Genomic DNA, 25,336 nt, shown 5'->3' with positions numbered 1-25,336 from the left:
TACTTTTTTGGTGGGAAGAATGTCCATACACATTCAGTATACAAAAATACTGTTTGATATTCTCTTAGGAAAAATTGCCTTGCATCCCTAACTTCTGGTCTGGTACATTTCAAGTGAATGCCATGTAATGAAATAGTCACTCCTATATTATTCTGCCAAAGGAGTGCATAATTCCTTTTACATGTATTTTTCTTCCTACTTAGATTTAAAACTGGATGGACTTGTGAATATAATGATTCATTAAAGTCATGGAAGTATCTTAGTGAACATGTTCTTTCTAGAGCAGAATGAAATAAAGGGGTTAGTTTGTACATGGAGATAAAAACTGAAACTCCAGAAGCCCATCGGAAGATGCAAGTTAAGTCAAGCCCTAATTGAAACTGTTTTCTACTATGAGGATGAAAAGTAAAAATACTACTACACACAGATCCAAACTAAAGAGGCTTTTGTAAATCTGCTCTATAATCAACTTGGGCTACTGGCTACCATTTTCTCCTCAATTTATAAAGTTTAGGAGTAGGGGAAGAGCCTACTAAACAAAAAGAGATTCAGTACAAATGTGCAAGTATATGGATTGAGTTTGGGTACCTTGAATACAATATTGATTAGAAGAAATCTTCTTGAAAGGGAGAAATCAGAATGTTGGTGCATTCCATTCTTTTCCTTCTACCTTTGGCTGCCCAACAAACTATTACTGCTTTAAAATTAACATTTAAAATGTAAATTAATTAGGGCCTAGATTTCAAAAGGTAAAATGAACGTCAAGCTAAAGGGCCAGAGCATGCTGAAACAGATGGTACAACTATCACTAAGACCACCACCACCAATACTGATAAACATCTGAGTATTAATTATTTCCCAGGTAGCATTCTAAGTTCTTCACAAGCACTTTCTCATGTAATATCATTGAAGTCAAATAAAGTTAAAAGTAAACAAAAATTAAAGAGCTTTTTGTTAAAAAGTGATTAACAGTTTTTAATGTCAAACCCATTTGTCCATCCACACAATGCTTTTATTTCTCATACCTTGTTGTAAGATTATATGTTATTGTAAATAAAAGTTAATTATCAATACATACCTGTGTACTATACTTTTCTCTAGGGAAAAAAATATTAACTAACAAGATAAGAAAACCCAAAGAATTCCAGTTAATTTTCTTAATAAATGTCTAGTTTAGATATACATTTAACCAAGTCATTGACATTTTCAGAGGACTCAGAACTCGTACCATTGATCACTGCTAGTTGTTGCCTCCAGTAAAGTCTGATAGGCGAGTTCCATTAATTTCTTCACAGATTCACTGATGCGGCATGTGGGCAAAGAAAAGGAATGTTGGTCCAACGTATTTTCAGGCTCTAAATTCATCACTTCGTTGTACTGAGTTGTGGACACCTTCTGTACTTGTAGCTTGTCATCCTCAGCAGGACTAGGTAAATCTGGCACACTTATCTTAGAAGCAGGAGTAATCTAAGAGTCAAATACAGAAACAAAGAAAATGCATTGTCCTCAGAATAATCCAAATGCAAGCATACAGTGAGGAATAAGATACCAGTTGCTTCCATGATGATTAAGCTGTGGATCTACAGAATAATTAAAAGATTTGAGTAAAGATGGCAGTACTTTAATGACTACTCAATCTAGGGTGAAAGCACGTCATAAGGAATGAGCGATCCCTTTCCTGTGCCGTTCTTCTAGTTCTTCTGTGCACTCTCACTCTTGGTGGAAACAGCAAAGCTGTGAAACTGGCCCAAGACTTCAGGTAAATGAAAGGACCTTCAAAAATCTTCTTTCTCAGATTAGACTATTAGATTAACACACACCAGTATGACTTGTGTTCCACTGTCATTAAACAAATTATTTCCCACCAGAAACATGTGTTGGCTTACTCAAAGAAACAACACATTCAGGCTAGCTTATACTGCTCTTAAAAACAAAATTCCAAACAAAAACCAAAAAAGCTTCCCTAACATTTATACAGAATGAAAATACCCAGACTTGGTCAAGACTAAAGGAAAGAACACTAGGCTTCTAGCTTGAAAACATCAGTGATATTTTCTACCCTAACTTTTAACAAAGTCATTTAACCTCTCTTGACCTCAGTTTTCTCACTGTAATATGAAGAAACTGCACTACAATAATGGTTTTCAAACCTTGCTTCTCAAAGATGCCTCAGGGGCCAATAAAAGGAGAGATTAAGCATGTGGAAGCAGCAGGTTCCTACTGCAAGAAGAGCAACTCTGCTCTGCACATACTGGACCTCTATGGAAAATTTCTGACAGAAGAAGTCTAATATTAGACTAATTATTAGTCTAATTCCAAGTCTAATTAACTTATTAATTAGTTAATAATTACTATTAGACTAACTATTAGTCTAATTCCAAGTCTAATAAAAATGTTTAAGTCATCAGACTTGCCATCTGTAAAATGGTATAATAATGTCTACTTCATAGGGCTGTTATGACATTTAAATGAGAATACAAACATCACAACTGGGAGAGGTGCTACTGGCATCTAGTGGGTAGAGATTAGGGATGTTACTAAACATCCTACAGGACAGGCCCCCAGAGCAAAGAATTATCTGGCCGCAAATGTCAACAGTGGCACTGCTGAGAAGCTCTGATCTAGGGGAAGCTACATCATTAGGATTTGGGTACTTGGGGGGAAAATACAGTCTTATAAAATGTCAAAACTAGTTGAATAGGGAGCTCAGAGATTATCTAGTTCAATTCTGTCATATTACAGAAGAGGAAAATGAGGTCCAACAAGGTTAAAAGATTTAGCCCAGAGTCACAAAGTGATCTAGTAACAATCCTATTTATAACAAGGAGTCATAACAGAGTTAATGGGATATATATTAATTCATTTACCAAATATTTACTAAGTACATAGTAGTATGCACCAGGTATTTTCTTGATGCTACAGATACAACAGTAAACAAAACAGTAAAGAACAAAACAAACAGGAAAAAAAAAAAACCAACCCTGCCCTCATAGAGCTTATTTTCTAGAGGGGAAAAACAATAAATAATTCATACAGAATATTTACTGATAATAAGTGATATGAAGAAAAATAAAGCAAGGAAAGAGTACAGGAAATAGTGGGAGGTCACAATCTTAAAAGAGTGGTCAGGAAAGGGAGCAAGTCTGTGGTAATATTCCAAGCAGAGGGAAAAAGAGGTTCAAAAGTTCTGCAGCCGAGTCGGCCTGGCAAATGAGCAGAGTGACTGAAGAGGAATGCAATAGGAGATGGAGTCAGAGAGGCAACAAAGGGACAGTTCACAGGAGGCCGTGCAGGCCACTGCAAGGCTACTGGGTCTTTCTCTGAATGAGATGGGAAGCCACTGGATTCTGTGCACAAGAGTGACGTAAGTGATATTCATGTGAAAAAAACCTGCAGCCCAGTTCCCAGTACTGAGTGCATTTCGGCTCCCTTAACAACCCAAGATTACATCAAAATGTGTTAATATCTGTGCACCTCAAATGGCTAATTTAATATTTTACTGAAGTGGACACTATAACAGGGTACCTACCCCCAGGAAAGTGGGGGATGACAGAAAGGACAGAGGGAGGAAGGGTGCAGTCCTCTCAGCGATAACAGATAAATGGCTGAGGAATTTTCTATTAAGGGATTACTTTAGTGTATGTCTTCTTTTAATCTAAGTAACACCTTACATTTGTCAAATATTATTTTATATATGTAAGATGTTTAAAAAAAATACACAGAATTATCTAAGGTCAAAGGAGGAAATTACCCTCAATGCAAATTAATTTGTCCACGGATTTTACAGATAATTGTTTATACCATACAAAGATCACATCTTTTTGTTTGTTTTTATTAACTTCAAAACTAGCACCTCTTTAGCCTAAGCGATAAAGTCAACATTTCACAGCAGGATATAATCTCTGGATATAACAATACCTGTCACGAAATTGTATACTAAAAATTCACGTGATAAAGTTGAGAAAACTCTATAGGTTGATATACTCTCTGATTTCAACAACAGTAATCTATTACATTCCCATAGACTTTTTTAATTTATACAATGCTTTTATGTGCATTATCTCAACTGGACCCCACAATACCCTATAAAAGAGGTAGGAATTAGGACCTCTTTAAAGATGAGAAAACTAATGTTTAAGAAGATTAATAACTCGCCTCAATGAGCTCAGCAATGGTCAGTGCTCTTCCACTCTACCATAGTCATCTCAAAAATGAGCTGCTTCCTAATACAAGGTAACACCCTGTAACCCCCCATTACCTTCACAGTGTTGTGAATCTCAGAAGTCATTAGGTTTCTAGCTGCCACAATCACATCCTGACACTTCTTGTTAGCAAAATGAGAATTGATGTTACGGGCATATTTCAGCAAATCAGTAGTGTTCCCTTTTAAAAAACTCATCTCCTTTAAGGCATTTTCAAATTCTTCAGTGGACTGTATGATCTGAGAAAGAAACGCAAGAGAAAAAAAAGGAAAAGAATCAAATACATATGTTCCTTTCCAATACTAAAATTTCAAATCCAATGTATAGGAAAGAACAAGGACCAGCTGGTCATTTAAGTTTTAGAAAAGACCATCAATTACTAGGTATAAAAATATTATTCATTTTTTCTAGCCTTAAATTCATTAGGAAGAGCATCTTCATTAGAAGTTTTGGACTCTGCTTAGTAAAGGTGCAAACATTTTAAAATAAATAGACAGAAGGTCCCCCCTTATCCTCGGCTTCAGTTACCCACAGTCAACCATGGTCTGAAAATATTAAATGGAAAATTCCAGAAACAAACAATTCCTAAGTGTTAAACTGTGTGCTGTTCTGAGTAGCATGATGAAATATTGTGCCGTCCTGCTCTGTCTTGCCCAGGATATGAATCATCCTTTTGTCCAGCATATCCATGCTATATACACTACCTGCCCATTAGTATAGGAAAAAACATAGTACATATGTGGTTCAGTACTATCCACAGGTTCAGGCCTTCGCTGGGGGAACTGGAACGTAGCCCCAGAGATAAAGGGGGACTATTGTACTTATTGTAGTGTTCGAGGAAACACTAAAAAGCAGCCAAAAAGTAAAGCGTCACATAGTAGCTACTATAGCTGACACAAATAGAAAAACAATTGTTTTTCAAAAGTATCTTACTAAAGAAAACATACTTAATAACAAAACATACTTCCCCACCCAATCAAAAGGTAGGAAGCCAGAAGAGACGTGAAGTCAGAGGGAATTTGCCTCCACACTTTATGAATAATTTTCTTAAAGATGTCACTAAAGAACAAAAGATCTCCAAGGTAAACAAATGACACCAACAGGAACCTATGGTCTCTTCAAACCTTCTGTGACACCTCTGCTCTTACCTCTTCATACTGCTGTAACTTGCTGCTATTTGTTGGGATAGAATAAACCAAACAATTTTTAATGAGGCACTCGGACAAGTCCTCCCAGATCATGTCACCAAGCATCTCAGCCAATATGATCTTAGATGTTTCTTCATTTTCTACGTCAGCATCAAGACGCAAATCTGAATTCAAAAGAAAAAGTTTTAAACAAGAAACTATTCACAGTCTGGACATATTCTCAAATTCCCTAGTTTTCTAGAATTCTTTAATTTTAAGATGACAGAGAAGAAAACAGCACGAATAATTCTATAGCTATCTCAACTGACTACATGGGAAAAGCATGACACACAATTATTATTTTATTTTCACTGCTCAAATGAATCATCTGCACTGTATGACTGCCTGTTCTCTGTAACAATAAGGTATTAAGCCATCTACATTATAATCGTCTACTGCTAATCTACAGATGTGATTATATGAAGCACTCAGAAGTTCTGCATACCAAGTTGAAACTAGTTTAGAATAAAGTCCAAGTTCTCTAATAATAAATATCCTTTTTTCATCTCTGCAAAGGATCTGAGTGTTTATCCTAAGTAAAATATCAATAAACACCTTACATTATAGCGTAATATCTAGCCTACCAAACAGAATACTTCGGTATCTCTTCCACGGTATATTTTATGGTGGCTTTTTCTAACACATTTTGAGGGAGTTATATTTAGAATATATCATTAATTAACTAAACAATATATAAGAACCTTAAAAGAAAGTGACCATATTACCTCAGAGCCTTGAGATGTCTTACAATAGCTGAAGTCTAGGCCTGCACTGTCCGATATGAGAGCAAACAGTCACATTTTGCTACTGAGCACTTGAAATGGGGCCGGTGTGACTGACGAACTCAATTTTTTTTCATTTTAAGCAATTTCAAATTAAGTTTAAAAATGGAAGCAAGGGTGTGTGGTTATAATGGGTAGCACAAGGGAGCCTTGCGGTGATAGAACAGTTCCATATCTTGATTGTGGTGGTAGTTACATGAATCTACACATGTAATAAAATTGCACAGAACTATTCACACACACAAAGTAGTGCAAGTAAAACTGGAGAGATCTGAATAAGCTCTGTGAATCATACCAAAGTCCATTTCCTGGTTCTGATACTATACTATGGTTACACAAGATGCTAACATTGGGGAAAACTGGGTGAAGAGTACATGGGACCTCTGTACGTTTTTTGAATTAAAATTTTAAACTAAAAAAAAAAAGAGGAAATAGCGTAAAATACTTTTCTGTTAAACACAATTTTGTTGCTTTGAAAAGACTATGCCTCACTTTAACCATCGCATCATGTAAGCTACTACGTATACTGTAGTGCTCACATCAGGCATGTGTATCACTTCTAGTATTTCATATAAACACACCTTCGATGTAGTCAGTGTAAACAGATTCATTCCACTCGAATGACTTTGTTTTCCTATGCACCAATGTAACACTGTAATGCATTTATTTGAATATTTTGCACATACAGCACAGGTTACAGTGATACCTATAATAAACTGAAAACGGTAGTAAAATTGGAATGCTTATTATTTTCACTATGATATATTTTTCTAGCTTAAGAAAATGACTATAAACAAACTTTTAAATTTAAAACTAAGGTACACTATTGATGCAGAATCAAGTGAAGGTGCAGAAGCTAGAAGAACTGGTAGAACAGTAAAGGAAAATACAGACTGGAAGAAAATATGCCACAAATTTTACAATAAATGGCAGCTGCAGCTTGCTAAAACAGAGCAAAACAAAACTTTTCTTGCTGTGCAAGAAAATTTTTGAGATGATAAAGCAGACAATATTAAGAGAAATTTCAACAAATACATTAGGAATTTGTCAAGTTCCCTCTCAAAGAAGAATTGACAAAATTAGTCACCTGAAATCACCATTAAATGTCCAACCAAAAATGTGATTTTAAGGGGATCTGAGCTTGTAAATTTAGCTAGCGATAAAATGACTTGGTAAAATCATTCCATACATTTTCTCTGCGTGTACATTTTGGTAGCAAATTTATGCTGGTTTTTAAAAAATTAATTAGGAAGACGGGAAGAAAGACACAGACTTACTAGAGAATGGACTTGAGGATATGGGGAGGGGGTGGGGTGAGATGTGACAGGGTAAGAGAGTGTCATGGACATATATACACTACCAAATGTAAAACAGATAGCTAGTGGGAAGCAGCCACATAGCACAGGGAGATCAGCTCGGTGCTTTGTGACCACCTAGAGGGGTGGGATGGGGAGGGTGGGAGGGAGGGAGATGCAAGAGGGAAGAGATATGGGAACATATTGTATGTGTATAACTGATTCACTTTGTTATAAAGCAGAAGCTAACACACCATTGTAAGGCAATTATACTTCAATAAAGATGTTTAAAAAATAAATAAATAAATAAAATAAAAAATAAAAAATAAAAAAAAATTAATTAGGGCACTTATCCATCTTTTTCTACTGACCAAAAGAGCTTGATTATCTAAGGGATTATCTATAATTTGAAGAGTACCTAGAATGTAGCCATAAACCGTATGTGCCTGATGGTGGCCTTTTTAGTGGAAAATCTTTAACAACCTTTCAAATTTCTTCTACAACTACTTGTATGTTCAGAGTCTCTATTTCTTGGTAAATTTTAGTAATGTATACTTTCTAGAAAATCATTCATGGCAAAAGCAAAATATGCTTGTTGTGACAAAGCCAACACCACTGAAGTTTATAAAGAAAAAGCCTAATTTTCCCTCTCCACACCCACAAGCTTATCTCTCTCTCTCTGTGTCCAAGTAACCAGAGTTAAGAGTTTGGTTTGTATTCTTCCTCCCTTACATTAATAATACACACACGCACACATGCACGCACGCACGCAGACACATGATATAGACTAAACTGTGTCCCCCACAATTCATATGTTGAAGCCCTAGTCCCAGTGTGACTGCACTCAGAGACAGTGTTCGCCTTTAAATAGGTCATAACGGTGGAGCCCTAATCCACCATGACTAGTGTCCTTTTAAGAAAAGGAGAGACCCCAGGGATGAGCATGCAGAGAGGAAAGTCCATGTGAGGACAGTAAGAAGGCTGTCTGCAAGGCAAGGAGACGGGGCTCAGGAGAAACCAAATCTACTAACACCTTGATCTTGGACTTCCAGCCTCCAAAACTGTGAGAGAATAAATTTCTATTGTTTAAGCCACACAGCCTGTGGAACTTTGTTATGGAAGCCCTAGCAAACTAATATAACATTCATATAAGGGGCTACTTCCTTTTTTATAAAATGGGTTCATGCCATAGATTTTACACGTAACTGTTTTATCCCTTAAAAATAGATCATGGCCATCTCTGAGGTCACTGTATCTAGCTCCATTTCATTTCTTTTCAATAGCCGCACCATTCTTCAAATGATGCACATTCCAGTATGCAAGTATATACAGTACTCATACATGCAAACATATACACTGTTGATATCACAAAGTAAGGAATTAAAAAGTGGGATACCTGGGTCAAAGCGATGTATATTTTAGCATAACTATAGAGCTGCAGATTACTTTCTAAAACACTCACAAAAGCGATGAAGGAGACTACCTTTCCATTTTCTTACCGAAAGTGTCTTACACAGATCTTTGAATTCTGTCAACCCTAGGGGTGGAAAGTTCTACTCTGATGGTGTGATTTCCATTCCACTATTAGGGAGATTAAGCAATACATATTTTTATGTTTATTAACAACTTGCACCTTTTCTTCCATAAACTGCCTATTCATATTTTTTACCCTTTTTCTGTTATTATATTCTCTTTTTCTTTGGAAAAAAAATCTTTGTATTAGCTCCTTGTCTGCCAATGTACTGCAAATATTTTCTCCCAGTATAATATTATCTTTTGACTTTGTTTACGGCATTGTTTACCATACAGAATTTAACATTTACATGTAGTCAAATTTATCAATCATTTCCTTTATGCATTCTGAGCTTCCTGAGAATATTCAAGTCTTCTTGTAAATTTTCTTCTAACATTTTTATTGTTCTACCTTTTGCATATAGGGCTTTAATTTATCTGGAATGTATCTCTGTATGAAGTACGAAGCAGAAATCTAACTTTGTCTTATTCCATATAGCCGATTTTGCTAGCACCATTATTTAATAAACTATCTGTCCCACTGAACTGAAATGTGACTTTGATCAAATGGTAAATTCTCATTTATTCTTGGCTCTACTTCTGGATGCTTTTTCATTCCACTGATCTTCTTATGGCAAGAACATAGTTTTAATTATAAAATTCTCCAACTAGTGTTTTGCAAATCTTTATTAGCAAGTCTCATAAATATATTTTTTGATGTAAGCTCTAGAGTAATTAATTTGTCCAGTTGGAAAAATATATAACAAGAATCTGATTGGGAATGTATTAAATTTATACATTGTTTTGGAATGAGTTGACAATTTTTTGAGACTGTCTTCTAATCCACAATAGCCTCCCCTTACTTTACGCCCTCAATAAGTTTTATGCTTTCCTTTACATGTATTCTTCCCATTCTTATTAAACTTATCTTTTAAGAATTTCATAGATTTTGTTGCCATTATAAATAAGATATCATTATATTTTATTTATAACTGATTGTTACTAGTTTGGAGAGAAACTGATTTCTATAGATTTATACTGTACCTAGACAACTTAGCAAATGTCTTACTAATTATGAAAGTTTTAGCAGTCTTTTGTTCTTTTAGGTACACAATTACATCATTTACAAGTAAAGATAAATTCTTCTCCTTACTTTAATATTCATACTTATTTTCTCTTCTTTGCATCAGCCATAACCCCTAAAACAATGTTAACGAATATTAATAATAATGTGCATTCCTGACTTAAAACTGATTTTAATGGAAATAAAGTTTTTAATCCTTTTATAGATGCTTGTTGCTGGCTTTTTAGAAGCAATTAGCTTCAAAATTAATTACTTTAAAAATATCAATAAAGTATAACATAATTATGCAAAGTGGTCTATTATACAGCTGTATAATTTACTTCATCATTTCCCTATTCTTCAAGATTTTATGACTTTCCAGTATTTCAATATTATAAGTAACATTATAATGAACATCCTTATACATAAATGGTTTTATATATTTAAGATTATTTCTTCAAGGCAGACTCCTAGAAGTTGAAACCTTGGTTTAAAGGATATAAAATTTTAAGGCTTTTTATATAGTTTGCCAAATTATTTCCAAAAGAATTTTTTTTCTCCTCTTTAAAAGGTCCTTTGCTGTTGGTACAATGATGCTTAGTAATACAGAAAACTTGGGAGAAAAAAATACATATTTAAAAGATGAAAAGAGCATAAAACCAAAGACAAACAAGACGAAAGGCAAAAATCTTTATGAAGTTTCAGAATAACTAAAATCCAAAGAAAGTAGAGGATTCCAAAAAGAACTAAGGCCATAAAATACGATCCTCAGGTTTTATTTAGGGCAAGAAGATGAAGGAAGGGAATACTGACTGAAAGATATTAAAGAGATTAGAAGAGCACCTAGCAACAGTGAGTTGTCTTCTGCTCTGAATATCCTAGGGCTAAGAAAACTGGCAAATAAAACACTAGGTTGAATACTTAAATGGACCAACATCAAACTGGAAAGAGGTTTCTACTGGAATTCCCCAGAGCGCCCTCTGATCTAGCCCTATCCTAGGTAATAGTACCATCACTGACTCAGATTAAACTGTAAGAAAACATGATTATCAATTATGCATTCGATATGAAGTAGAAAGGACAGTAAACACATTGTAAAATTTTATCAAGTAAAATTTAACAAAGATTAATGTTAATACCAAAAAATCAAGTACAAGATGGGAAAGCAGCAGTTTGCAGTGAGTATGACATAGGATTTTCACTGACATCAAGCTCAATAAGTTAACTGTGTAATGATAGGCTTTGGCTATACTAACAGAAGCAGGAAACTGAGAATGAGGGTGTGAACACTCCCATACTATCCTGAATTGGTTCGGACTATACTTAGAATACTTTGTTCTGTTTTGAACACCATACTTTAATAATAGGACTAAGGAAGAAATGAAATATATTCACAGAAGATCAGTGAAGATAAGAGGGACTTAAAAAACTATTTCATTAAAAAAATAAAACTAAAGATATTTTATATTGGTGATAAGATGTAGGCAACATAATAACAGCTACTATAAAGAATCTGAAAGTCCATCATGTGTAATAAGAATTCAACTTCTATACAGCTCCACAGAGTAGAAACAGCATCAGTAAAGCAGATATTACAGGGCATATATTTTGAACATATTTTTTAAACAACTACCCTAAAGATTTAATTTCCAAAATGGTCATTTTGGCAATAGCATTTAAGAAAGAAGATACAATTTTTTTGAAAAACCAACAAACAAAAACTTCATAGTACTCAGAGTCGCCCAGAGGTAGGATGGAATGCCTCAAGAGGAAGTGAGTTCCCTCTCACTAAAGGTGCTCAGGTTTGTTATATGACCAGTTGATGGGAGAATTACAGAGGAGAGTCAAGCATCAGAGACATCTGTATTGGGTCACCTTTCTAGTTCCTTCCAATCCTTGGATACTTTGCTTACAACTTGTTTTTATATCTAATAAAAATAAGGGTGTATTATCTCCCTAAGTAAAGGAATAAGAAGAAAACTACCTTGGATTTTTGTAAGTTATGCAAGTCTTAAAATTTTTTATTCTCTGCTGTCAAAACTAGAAAGAATTCCTTGCTCTACATATAAATTTATATATAAATAAAGAATGTCTGTATGTGTATAACTGAGTCACTTTGCTGTACAGCAGAGATTGGCAAAACATTGTAAATCAACTGTACTTCGATTAAAAAAAAATAAATTATTTATATATAAATAAATTATGTGACTGCCAGGAAGGCATACAAACAATAGCAGCATTTCTTTTTCATTTTCTCCACAGCAAGAATGCTTAATTTGACTATTCAATAAGACAACTGAGAAAAGCAAAAAGAAGGTAAGTCAAATAGACTAAAAACAACAGTATTATAACCAAACACCAGAAGAAATTTTACTTTTAATAGTGTGACAGCCAAAAAATGACTCAAGCAACACAGAAACTATTTCAAGGGTGAATATATAAAGATCTAACCAGTAGGCTGAGATGGAATGAAATTCATTGCCTATGTTAAACCTATTTTGTTTATATCAATTAGGTTGATGGGGATTTTCCCATCGAAAGATGTAAAACAGCACTTGGTTCATTTCTGCTTCTCCTACAACTAAAGCAAGAGTCCCAAAATGTGATGTTCCTAGAAGTCCCATGAGGGAAATGCATCCCAAAATTCAACTAAATATTACAAACCCAGACTCTAGGGCACCACTAAGGACACTACTTGTCAACATAGGGCAGAGAAGGAATGCAAAATAGAGCAAGAAATAAAAAGGTAACTACTTTGTTCCCATGACATAATTTACTCACGTCTGATCCGCCACTCACTCAGGTTGCTGACATTTTTATCCACTTTAAAGTAATATTTACTTTCAAAAACCATATCGACTGCTCTAAAATATAAAAGCACTGCCTTGGGGATACATACCTAGAAGTTGTTTCTGGACCACTTCCAGGACCAGTCTGATCTTGGCAAAAACTTCAGATGGCGACGGATGCTCCAAGTCAGTCATCACAGATTCAAAACGAATGATAATGATGTTAGGTTGGCTTTCTATCACAGCAAAAAGGGATGGGCAAGACGCCAGAGGCCTAAGGATATACTTCAGCAGCATCTGACCTGAAAGTTTTATGAACACTCATAAAAAATAAATCACTAAAAGACACTTCAAAAAAGAAAGATCTTCGAGCCTGACAACAAAAATACATACACCATGACGTTACACAACACCCACTATGCACTGCAGGTTTTCCCACTGAGGTTTCCCAGATTGTCTACAGATTTTTATTTAAATTATTCAAAAAATCAAATAAAATAAATACCAGCAGCTACTTTAAAAAAATAAAAGAAGAAAAGAAAAAAGGAAAGGATCTAAGCCCTTAATGAAAAGTGTAATATTTATACAATTCCACTTGATAAATCATGAAGCCAAACCCTATGATCCATCATCAATATTATTCAGAGAATACTGATAATTTTTCTGTCATTCCTTTAACAATGGACCTTCTGAAATTTCATGTAAATGAAACAAAGTATTACGCCTTACCAAATGACTTAAGCTTGGTATGTAGCTCCCCAAGAAGAGAAAATGCCAAGAGGACAGAACTGATAGATGGCCCGGGGGTCTTCTCTTCTTTCTGAGATTGTTCAGTGCATAAATGAAGTTCTGTTTGTAGGCAAGATTCCAAGTTGCTGATATCTAAGAAAAAGGGAAAAAATATCAGCTGTCTCAGCAATACAAGATGTTCCCATTTCTATTCCTGAGAGCCCACTGTCTACTAAGAGTCCTAAATACGTGGTTTTACTACAGTACACTTCTAATGCAATCAAATATTAATTACTACATACATGTCCTTGGCATCACTTTAAAGCAGGAAATTACTTCCTTTGGTATGTTCAAAGAATCAAACTGAGTGCCAAAGTAAGACGATGTGCATACAATAACTGCTTACTAAATATGTGTTGAGAGTGGATAAACAACAAGGTCCTACTGTATAGCATAGGGAACTATATTCAATATCCTGTGATAAACCATAATGGAACAGAATACAAAAAAGTATGTATTTATATTTATAACTGAATCACTTTGCTGTACAGCAGAAATTAACACAACAATGTAAATCAACTATACTTCAATTAAAAAAAAGAATGTGTTGAATGACAGAATGAAGGCAAAGAATAAAAAGTGAGATCCTAGTTTCAATTAAGGCCTCCTATTCTGTGTTCCCTCTTATGAAGTAAAGAGAACAGCCTGCCAAACAAGTTTAACGGGGTGTGTTACAACAAAGAATTAACACACCTGCCACCTTCTCTTAATTTTACAGTCTGCTTGGAAATAGAATCTAAAATTTTCTCGATGACTTCCTTGAAAATACCTAATACATACAGGGTGGGGTGTGTGTGTGTGTGTGTGTGTGTGCACATGCGTGTGTGTACACACAAACATATACAATGTATTTGAAGGCCATGGTGGATATGGGAAAGGGAGCAAGGGGAGACTGTGAGGTTTCCCCTGAAACAGACTAAATTTCAAGATTAAATGCTGGAAAATATACCAGGTTTAATGGCATGTCCTTCCCATACACCCTCAGAGGTTTTACTTTGTGTAAACAAGATATCAAAGAGGGCTCACACCCAGAGGTGGGCAGAGGGGCTGAGAGCCCAGTAGTATAAATAAAAGCCAGGGCCAGAGTTATCCTATTTCTTCATCTTGCAAAGCATCCCCCATCTCATGATTTTGTCACCATTTTTCTCCAAGGACTGAAAAAAACTGGGCCAAACTCCTATCCCTTTCCTTAGCAAGAGAGAGAGAATGGTTGAACAGCTTCTTTAAGCTTTCTAGAAAAGATAAACTGTTGGGATTAGAGCTTTGGGAACAGGCACATCCTACGATGCAGTGGAAACTGTGTGGTCTTCAAGTGTTACCACCTCCTCTACCACAGCCTCCCACCTGGACCCCTCCCAATCATCTTCTCTCTTCTCTGCTCCTTCCCAGTGAAAGGGACAGAAAGAGAAATGTACGGGAAGCAACAAGCATTTTGGTCCTAACAAGCATTCTGCTTAACATGAGAACTCAATGCAGAATTGGGAGATTAATAAAGGAAACCTTCCTCTCTCCCAACATAAAATATTTGGAATATATTCAGAGGCCAAACTGGTTCAGGCAGATTAAGCAAAGCAGTCCACCTGAGGTCAGCAGCACCTTTTGATGGTGGGAACTTCCATCCAATCAGCTTCTGCCACTCTTCTCCAAGGTGATAAAGTATGTTCTGTTTCTGTATTGTAAGCTCCATGCTGAGAGATTTCAGTATTTTTAAATCAAAGCATTTTCTGGATTTTAATAACTTCAAGCATATCTGTGCCTGGTAGTGAAATGGAATCATTGTTAACATTTCATCTGGACTCTAGGCAATTAGAATATATTTGTATAATGATAAGGAATACGTGCAACACAAAATTTACTTAAAACAAGAATAGTACTGGACTTCTCTGGTGGCACAGTGGTTAAGAATCTGCCTGCCGATGCAGGGTACATGGGTTCGAGCCCTGGTCCGGGAAGATGCCACATGCCGTGGAGCAACTAAGCCCGTGTGCTACAACTACTGAGCCTGTGCTCTAAAGCCCGCGTGCCACAACTACTGAAACCCGCGCACCTAGAGCCCATGCTCCACAGCGAGAGAAGCCACTGCAATGAAAAGTAGCCCCCGTTCGCCACAACTAGAGAAAGCCCGTGTGCTTAATGAATGAATGAATGAATTAATTAATTAATTTTAATAAAAAATTAATTAATTAATTAATTAATTAATTTTTTTGAAAAAAGAATAGTACTAATTGCTCATGCTTTAGAGAAAGTGTTTAATACCTCTTCTAGACGCTGAGCAGCAGTAACATACTTCTTCTCTGCCAATGCACAATTATATTCCTCAATAGCAGTAGAAAACTGAAAAGATAAGTATAGTTATTAGGTATTTTATTTTATACATCCTACTATTTCAAGTCTGTCTGCTTGTTTATTTTTAAACTATGAAAAAACACCACATAGTTAGGGGTTACCCATTGAATGATAAGACAATTGGAAAAAAAAATAACTTTCTCACCACCAAAACACTAAAGTTTGATTTGAGTATACTGACCTCGTGTAGCTGTCTAAGTAAACTTAGGACTACTGAGTCTCTTTCCAACTGTTGCTTCAAGTCTGTAAATTCAGCAGTTGATACGTGAAGATCCCGGCGGACCTAAGTCACACACCAAAGACAAGTACTTTTAAGCTATACTACACTTAAGAAATGAAACATTTACTGTAATCAATAAGCTTTATTAGGTGAATATAATTCATGATGAAATTTAAATGCTGGTTAAGACTGGAACAAAAATCACAGAATGTAGTAGGAAGAGACTTTAAGTGGTCCACTTAGCCCAAACCCTTATCCTATGCAGGAATACCCGTTCCCATCAACATAATATCCTCGTGCCACCATGTATTCTTAGTTTAAGCAGTTATCTTTCATCAAAGAACTCATCCACCTGGATTACTGGTATCCCCACTGCCAAGTGATAATTCATTCTTCAGTTGAATAGTCTTAACTAATAGAAAGATTTCTCTACGTTGAGTGAGAATCCGCCTCCCATTCTGTCCCACCTTTTCAGGGACTTTGCACTATCAATTATTTCCTCTCTTCTCTATCTTTCACTTCTCCCTAAGTCATTCTCCATTCCAATTATATGAATACCTATTAGAGCATGGCTCCTCCCATCAGATTTAAATATGATTTAAAATGTCCCCCAACTCTATGAAAAAATATCCTCCACCTCAGCAACCGCCCTATTTCTCGGTAGCTACCTGATTTCTCTCCTCCCTCTCACAAACGAGCTTCTTGCAAGAGTGATCCACACTCACTGTCTTTACTTTCTCACCTCTCATTCACTCTGTAACTCACGTGATCTGGTTTCTACCCCCCGCCATGCCACCAAAGCTGTTCCAAAGCAGTTGGTGCCAAAATACCAATCAAATCCTTGTTGCTAAATCCAAAGCATATGTCACCAGTATTACCATGCATCAGTACACTGTTACTTTCCTTCCCTTAGTTCTGTGACACCAATATCTACTCATTTTCCTCCTGGTTCTTTGGCCATTCCCTTTCGTCTTCTTTTGGGAGCGAAATTTCCCCTCTGATCACTTCACACACGCTGATATTCCTTTCTCCCTGGCCCTCTCATTACTCTGAACCAATGGTTCTCAAAAAATAAACGTTTTTTTTTTACCCCATCCCGATCCAGGGACATTTGGCAATGTCTAGAGATGTCTGGCGTGCCACGATCAAGGGCGCTCTACTGGCACCTAGTGAGTAGAGGCCAGGGTTACTACTGAACACCTTCCAGTGTACCGGATAGGCCCCCACAGCAAAGAATGTCCGGCCCCAAATACCAGCTGTGCCTGTACTGAAAAGCCCTGCTCTCCACGCTCTCTCTGGGCAATCTCATCCATTCCCATAGCTTCAACTTCTAAGTGCAGCTACCTCATGTCCACACCATTTTCCTAACATCCAAATATGTAAATGGGTAGTGTGACATGCAAACTGTCCTCTAAAATCCATTCTCCCACTCTCCCACAGTAACAGCACAGGCTATGCAGCTAGACTATAGGTACTAGTGCCCTGCACAGTCAGGTGTGACCACGTGTCTAAGATCCCACCAATGGAATATAAGCAGAAGTGATGTGTACCATTTCCAAGTCTTAAGAAAAAACAGATGTCTCCTCTATTCCCTCTATTTGACCTTAACCTGCAGCTATAACGACATGGGGAGAGACCAACTTCAACCACGCAAAGAACAAAATCCTAGAGCAGTGTTTCTCAAACTGCAACATGCATACATACATATCGCTTGGTGAATCTTATTAAAGTGCAGATTCTGATTCAGTAGGTCTGGGATGGGGCCTGAGATCCTCCACGTCTAACAAGCCACCAGGTGTTGCCAATTCCGCTGCCCTACAGACCGTTGGAAGACAATTCTTTAGGAGTCTCTCACATTTCTGCACTATCTTGCAAGTGAAGCAACTGACTGTCTTTTGTTCTGGACTATCTTTTCAAAAATGTTTGTGTAGTAAACAGCTTGAAAAACAGAGATGGCGTTTTCCTCCATAGCAAAAAGCCGGCATGCTCACTACCCGTTAGAAAAGGTTCAGGTTCCCTAAGCACAGAAGTTCTCTTCTATCCATACAGCGCACTGCACACTGCCCTGTAGAAACTGGGGCTTGCAGCACTGTGCAAAAACGTTCATCCTCTGGCTACCACTGTGAGTAATAAACTGTCCTTCACAGTTCTTGACACAGACTACACTACAGTAGCCAGGCCCTGGGTTGTAGAATCAGCCTGCTAGCCTAGACACTACGATTGAAAAATATGTATCTTGTTTGAGCCATTGCATTTCAGTTGCCCGCCCGGCCCCATCTTTCTTTACAACAGTCTAGCCTCCATCTTCATACAATCCAACTGTGCAGCTCCACTTGTATACCCCACAGGCACCCCATATTTAAACTCAACAAAAACCTACAGCATAATAAAGGCCATATATGACAAACCCACAGCAAACATCATTCTCAATGGTGAAAAACTGAAAGCATTTCCTCTAAGATCAGGAACGAGACAAGGATGTCCACTCTCACCACTATTATTCAACATAGTTCTGGAAGTCCTAGCCACGGCAATCAGAGAAGAAAAAGAAATAAAAGGAATACAAATTGGAAAAGAAGAAGTAAAACTGTCACTGTTTGCGGATGACATGATACTATACATAGAGAATCCTAAAACTGCCACCAGAAAACTGCTAGAGCTAATTAATGAATATGGTAAAGTTGCAGGATACAAAATTAATGCACAGAAATCTCTTGCATTCCTATACACTAATGATGAAAAATCTGAGTTATTAAGGAAACACTCCCATTTACCATTGCAACAAAATGAATAAAATACCTAGGAATAAACCTACCTAGGGAGACAAAAGACCTTGTATGCAGAAAACTATAAGACACTGATGAAAGAAATTAAAGATGATACCAACAGATGGAGAGATATACCATGTTCTTGGATTGGAAGAATCAACATTGTGAAAATGAGTATACTACCCAAAGCAATATACAGATTCAATGCAATCCCTATCAAATTACCAATGGCATTTTTTACGGAGCTAGAACAAATCATCTTAAAATTTGTATGGAGACACAAAAGACCCCGAATAGCCAAAGCAGTCTTGAGGGAAAAAAATGGAGCTGGAGGAATCAGACTCCCTGACTTCAGACTATACTACAAAGCTACAGTAATCAAGACAATATGGTACTGGCACAAAAACAGAAACATAGATCAATGGAACAAGATAGAAAGCCCAGAGATTAACCCACGCACCTATGGTCAACTAATCTATGACAAAGGAGGCAAAGATATACAATGGAGAAAAGACAGTCTCTTCAATAAGTGGTGCTGGGAAAACTGGACAGCTACATGTAAAAGAATGAAATTAGAATACTCCCTAACACCATACACAAAAATAAACTCAAAATGGATTAGAGACCTAAATATAAGACTGGACACTATAAAACTCTTAGAGGAAAACATAGGAAGAACACTCTTTGACATAAATCACAGCAAGATCTTTCTTGATCCACTTCCTAGAGTAATGGAAATAAAAACAAAAATAAACAAGTGGGACCTAATGAAACTTCAAAGCTTTTGCACAGCAAAGGAAACCATAAACAAGACGAAAAGACAACCCTCAGAATGGGAGAAAATATTTGCAAATGAATCAACGGACAAAGGATTCATCTCCAAAATATATAAACAGCTCATGCAGCTCAATATTAAAGAAACAAACACCCCAATCCAAAAATGGGCAGAAGACCTAAATAGACATTTCTCCAAAGAAGACATACAGACGGCCACGAAGCACATGAAGAGATGCTCAACATCACTAATTATTAGAGAAATGCAAATCAAAACTACAATGAGGTATCACCTCACTCCTGTTAGAATGGGCATCATCAGAAAATCTACAAACAACAAATGCTGGAGAGGGTGTGGAGAAAAGGGAAACCTCTTGCACTGTTGGTGGGAATGTAAATTGATACAGCCACTATGGAGAACAATATGGAGGTTCCTTAAAAAACTAAAAATAGAATTACCATATGACCCAGCAATCCCACTACTGGGCATATACCCAGAGAAAACCGTAATTCAAAAAGACACATGCACCCGAATGTTCATTGCAGCATTATTTACAATAGCCAGGTCATGGAAGCAACCTAAATGCCCATCAACAGACGAATGGATAAAGAAGTGGTGGTACATATATACAATGGAATATTACTCAGCCATAAAAAGGAACGAAATTGAGTCATTTGTTGAGACGTGGATGGATCTAGAGACTGTCATACAGAGTGAAGTAAGTCAGAAAGAGAAAAACAAATATCGTATATTAATGCATGTATGTGGAACCTAGAAAAATGGTACAGATGAGCCAGTTTGCAGGGCAGAAGTTGAGACACAGATGTAGAGAATGGACATATGGACACCAAGGGGGGAAAACTGCGGTGGGGTGGGGATGGTGGTGTGCTGAATTGGGCGATTGGGATTGACATGTATACACTGATGTGTATAAAACTGAAGCCTAATAAGAACCTGCAGTATAAAAAAACAAACAAAACAACAACAAAAAAGCTAAACACCCTGAGTTTTGTCATTGTTCTTCAGATGGTACAGTGTTCAGGCCTGGACCCTCTCATCGAGACCAGTCACCTTTCAAAATGTAACAACCAGAACTGAATAAATTTCACCAGCCATAATCTAACCAGCAAAACGTACAAAGAGCCCATTACTCTCTTGTTCCAGATACTTCATTTCTAACAGCACAGTCTAAGATTGCACTGTTGACTCATTTGTCTGACAAATACACTTTGAAAATATTATTTGAACTGAGCCAGAGTTGTAGAGTAATGGATTTATTTTTATTAAAACCTCTAACCAGAATGACTGGTAAACTCACCGTTAAATAGATTTTCTAGGTAGCTAGTGGTTTCTCCACTTGTGATTCAAGTTTTTATAGAGAATTTTTAAAAATACATCTGTTCCCTTTCCTTCTTTCGTAACTATCACATAGAGAAGAGACTTGGTGTCTTTCCTTTAGGACCTTGAGAATACCTCAACATCCTGACTTTGGATATCAATGCATCCTGACTGATAATTTAGAAATAGAGGTACAAGACACCTACTTTATTTAAACCTCTAATATCAGCTTGATTTTTTTCAACTGCTTTTTTTTCCTAAAAGGAAACTGCAAGGGAAAAATCCTGGTGAGATAATATATGTGAAAAATATTTTTTAAATTATAAAATGGATATTCCTGTTTCCAGATGGGCTTACTTCTTTGTGATGACAGCGCTCTGGCAAACGTGATGAACATTCTTAAAACCTGTCAGACTTTCCATAAGAAGTATAGCAAGCGCTAGCCCCACAAAGTGACACAGTACAAGACGGGCAGGGATTCTCTGCATGTCCACATAAAGTGGCTTTATGACAGGAAGTAGAGTGGTTGTGACTGGCGATCTGAGCCAGCTTTCCAGAAGAAGGCCGAAAGAAAAGATTGTGCTGAAGCTTTAATATGCTGAGGCCAGCTGCAGATATAAGAGAATGTTGGCCATTAAGAGAGATAAGCATTTTAAATAGGAGATGATAAGAGAAAAGGCCAAATTATTCACTTCTATGCTTCATCTGTTTTTGTTTTATTATGAAGACAATCAAATCCTGAGATTATTTTTTAATTTATAAAGTGCTATTAAAATGCAAGACAGGGCTTCCCTGGTGGCGCAGTGGTTGAGAATCTGCCTGCTAATGCAGGGGACACGGTTCGAGCCCTGGTCTGGGAAGATCCCACATGCCGCGGAGCAACTAGGCCCGTGAGCCACAACTACTGAGCCTGCGCGTCTGGAGCCTGTGCCCCGCAACGGGAGGGGCCGCGATAGCGAAAGGCCCGCGCACCGCGATGAAGAGCGGCCCCCGCACCGCGATGAAGAGTGGCCCCCACTTGCCGTAACTAGAGAAAGCCCTCACACGAAAACTAAGAGACCCAACACAGTCATAAATAAATAAATAAAATAAATAAAGTATTAAAAAAAAAACAAAACAAAACAAAACTAATCTTTAAAAAAAAAAAATGCAAGACATTATTATTACAGCTTAAAATGTTTTTTTTTTAACCATAAAAAAGAAATTGTTTAAAGTATAGTTTTGGAAAATATTTGTATTTTAAAACTGGACGTTACCCTAAAATCATCTAATTCAACTTCCATTCGCCAATAAGGAAAGTGAGGTCTTTAAAAGCTGTATAAAACTGAATTGTCTTAGGAATCAGGAAGTTGAACTGCCTCCCTACAAACCTACCCTATATAACAAACTATTCTTACCTCACTCTCTATCCTGGATTTCAGCAGGTCAATGTCATCCGATAGTTTATCCACTTGGGTAACCAGGTCGTGTGCACTTTGCATGCTAGGCAGGAATTCACTGTACTTCTTGCTGATCATACTGCATACCTCGCCCTATTATATAAGATGGAAAAATTACAATGAGATGAGTAGGGAACTCTGTTCAAATACATAGCTCATCTTCTATTAGGGTATCTTCCAAGTTAGGGCCTTCTTGCCAGTTACCCACACCCATTCACTTTCCCTCCAAGCCAACGGGTTTCCTCAAAAAAACACATTTCTCCCACCGTTAAGAGTCCCATAACACTACTAGGGTGCAAGAAGACAATGATCACCAAAACCCAACAGTGCCCAAGAGTTGTACAAACACTGAAAAAGATAAATGAAGAGACAAAAATTCTCATTTTGAACTGTATCAGCTCAGACTATAGCCACTAATTTTAATCACACCTAATAGAAAAAAAAGTAAATGGATAAATTAAACCCATAATCTGTATACCTCAATGGATTTATGAATTTCTATTCTCTTGCTTATAAAATTGTAAGGCCGAATCTTAAAACCCTAAATTTTTTTTTTAAGATTTCTTTTTTTGATATGGACCATTTTTAAAGTCTTTATTGAATGTGTTACAATACTGCTTCTGTTTTATGTTTTGGTTTTTTGGCCGTGAGGCATGTGGGATCTTGGGTCCCCAACCAGGGATCGAACCCGCACCCTCTGCATTGGAAGGTGAAGTCTTAACCACTGGACCGCCAGGGAAGTCCCTTAAAACCCTAAACTGATTTGAGTTCCATTATCTCCTTTAATGCAAACTAATTTAATAAACAAATTATTGAATACTTTGCACTGAATTAGTCAATGCTTTGAAAGACACAGGAATAAATTATGCTTGCACACAAATATATTCCTTTTAGGTAGGAAAGACAGTATGCACTTAAGTAATCAGAATACAGACTAGAGAAATGTAATATAGCAACAGAGTTAATGTCTTCCAGGAGCACAACTGGGAAACAGAGCACCTCTGCCTGAGGGAAAATGGGGATATTTTTCATGCGGGGAACTATATTTGAGATGGAACTTGAAAAATGAGTAGAAGTACTAATAGGTTAAAGATGGAGAAATGGCAACATAAGTAAAATCTGGGAACTAGGAAAAAAGTGGGCCTGTTTGGAGTATAAAAAGTAATTCTCAACTGTCTGAAGATTCAAGTCAGGGAAAATAAACTAGTGAAAGGAAAGTTGGGTCCAGAACAGGGAGGAGCCTTGAGTGCCACATTAAAGTAGCTTAATAGCCTGCCCTCTTTCCATCACATAAAAAGTGATGAAAAATCCTAAAGCCATATTAAAGAAGAGATGCCAGTGACATGAATACTTAACATTTAGGAAATCATTTTGGTAAAATAAAACCATTTTTGTGCCTTTATGGTGCAGTGCTAAAATTGCTCCCTTAAATCCAGACCTACACGGGTACACATCTTTTTATTTTTATTTTATTTTATTTTTTTAACATCTTTATTGGAGTATAATTGCTTTACAATGGTGTGTTAGTTTCTGCTGTATAACAAAGTGAATCAGCTATACATATACATATAACCCCATAACCCCTCCCTCTTGCGTCTCCCTCCCACCCTCCCTATCCCACCCCTCTAGGTGGTCACAAAGCACCGAGCTGATCTCCCTGTGCTGAGCTGATCCCCCTGTGCTATGCGGCTGCTTCCCACTAGCTATCTGTTTTACATTTGGTAGTGTATATATGTCCATGCCACTCTCTCACTTTGTCCCAGCTTACACTTCCCCCTCCCCGTGTCCTCAAGTCCATTCTCTACGTCTGCGTCTTCATTCCTGTCCTGCCCCTAAGTTTGTGAGACCCTTTTTTTTTTTAGATTCCATATATATATGCACATCTTTTTAAATGAAAGCAACAAAGATGTGGGCAAATACAAATGTAAGGTAAAGATAGCAGTACAAAGTGGAACTGCGTGTGGTTTGTGCCTTTTGTTTTTGTATCAATCTCAAGACAGCAGGGTCCAAAGAGGTGCTATTCACGAGTTTTATAACACTCATCGTAGTCTCAAGGCCCTGGAGGTGGAGAAGAGAGTTTAATAAAATATCGATAGGTTTTAATAACAAAAATTTCAGGGAGGGAGGAGAACGGCACAATCCTCCCAAAGCCATTATATTCATCCACAAATGGGACAGAGGAGAAAATCACACACCGATGAGGGCTGGGCGGGGTTGCCCTCATTTCTATCCCGCTCCTATGCTCCCTCCCTAGAAACCTCGGGCTTCCAGTCCCACTTCCCCTGCTCTGGTGGTCTCCTCGGCCTTCGCCCTCGACCCCCCATCCCTCCCCAGCCTAACCCCACTCCCAACGCTGACCCAGTCACCGCCTCTTCCTCTCCACTGTCCCGCCTCCTCTCCTCCGCAGTCCCCAACCCCCGTCTGGGCTTCCCTCTAAGCCCCCTCCTCGGCCCACATACTTCCCAGCCCTCCCACTCCTCATTCCTCCCACTCGGCTCCCACGCCTGACCGCCGGCATCCACTCTGGCTGCCATGGCTCTACTCCTCCCTCCGTCCCTTTATAGCCAGCCGCCAGCTGCCCCGGCTTCACCTTGATCTCCTCCACCCGCTGGGTCAGGCGGCTGATCCGAGTGCACAGATCCTCCTTCTCCAGCCTTCCCGAGTGTGCCAGGACTTCCGTCACGAACGAGGCCATCGCTACCACAAGAACCAACCCGGACAGGGCCACTCTCTTGTAGCCAGCGCGGCAGCTCCAGTCCCGCCGGAGGCCTTGGCGCGCGGCCTGCCGGGAAACGGAGTCTCGCGGGGCCCAGACCTCCGCACGAAAAGCT

The 25,336-nt window shown here is 37.6% G+C and overlaps 1 protein-coding gene across 1 annotated transcript in view; it reads right to left on the bottom strand.

The window, feature by feature from the left end:
- Nucleotides 1-25,296, bottom strand: part of ZW10 (zw10 kinetochore protein) — a 34,437-nt gene extending 9,141 nt beyond the window's left edge. Inside the window, exons 1-10 of the mRNA XM_082411073.1 lie at nucleotides 25,096-25,296; nucleotides 22,464-22,598; nucleotides 16,147-16,248; nucleotides 15,876-15,953; nucleotides 15,216-15,375; nucleotides 13,560-13,712; nucleotides 12,941-13,132; nucleotides 5,351-5,514; nucleotides 4,259-4,441; nucleotides 1,229-1,467 (exon numbers count right to left, since the gene is read on the bottom strand). Of these exons, the coding sequence (XP_082267199.1) occupies nucleotides 1,229-1,467; nucleotides 4,259-4,441; nucleotides 5,351-5,514; nucleotides 12,941-13,132; nucleotides 13,560-13,712; nucleotides 15,216-15,375; nucleotides 15,876-15,953; nucleotides 16,147-16,248; nucleotides 22,464-22,598; nucleotides 25,096-25,200 (1,511 nt within the window). The 5' untranslated portion in view covers nucleotides 25,201-25,296. The remainder of the gene's footprint in view (nucleotides 1-1,228; nucleotides 1,468-4,258; nucleotides 4,442-5,350; nucleotides 5,515-12,940; nucleotides 13,133-13,559; nucleotides 13,713-15,215; nucleotides 15,376-15,875; nucleotides 15,954-16,146; nucleotides 16,249-22,463; nucleotides 22,599-25,095) is intronic.
- Between the last annotated feature and the right edge of the window lie 40 nt (nucleotides 25,297-25,336).

This window comes from Balaenoptera physalus, assembly GCF_965194825.1.
Source record: "Balaenoptera physalus genome assembly, chromosome: 10".
In the NCBI taxonomy this organism is placed as follows: domain Eukaryota; kingdom Metazoa; phylum Chordata; class Mammalia; order Artiodactyla; family Balaenopteridae; genus Balaenoptera; species Balaenoptera physalus.
Note: the sequence above shows the minus strand (reverse complement) of the source record. Positions and strands in the feature narration are given on the sequence as shown.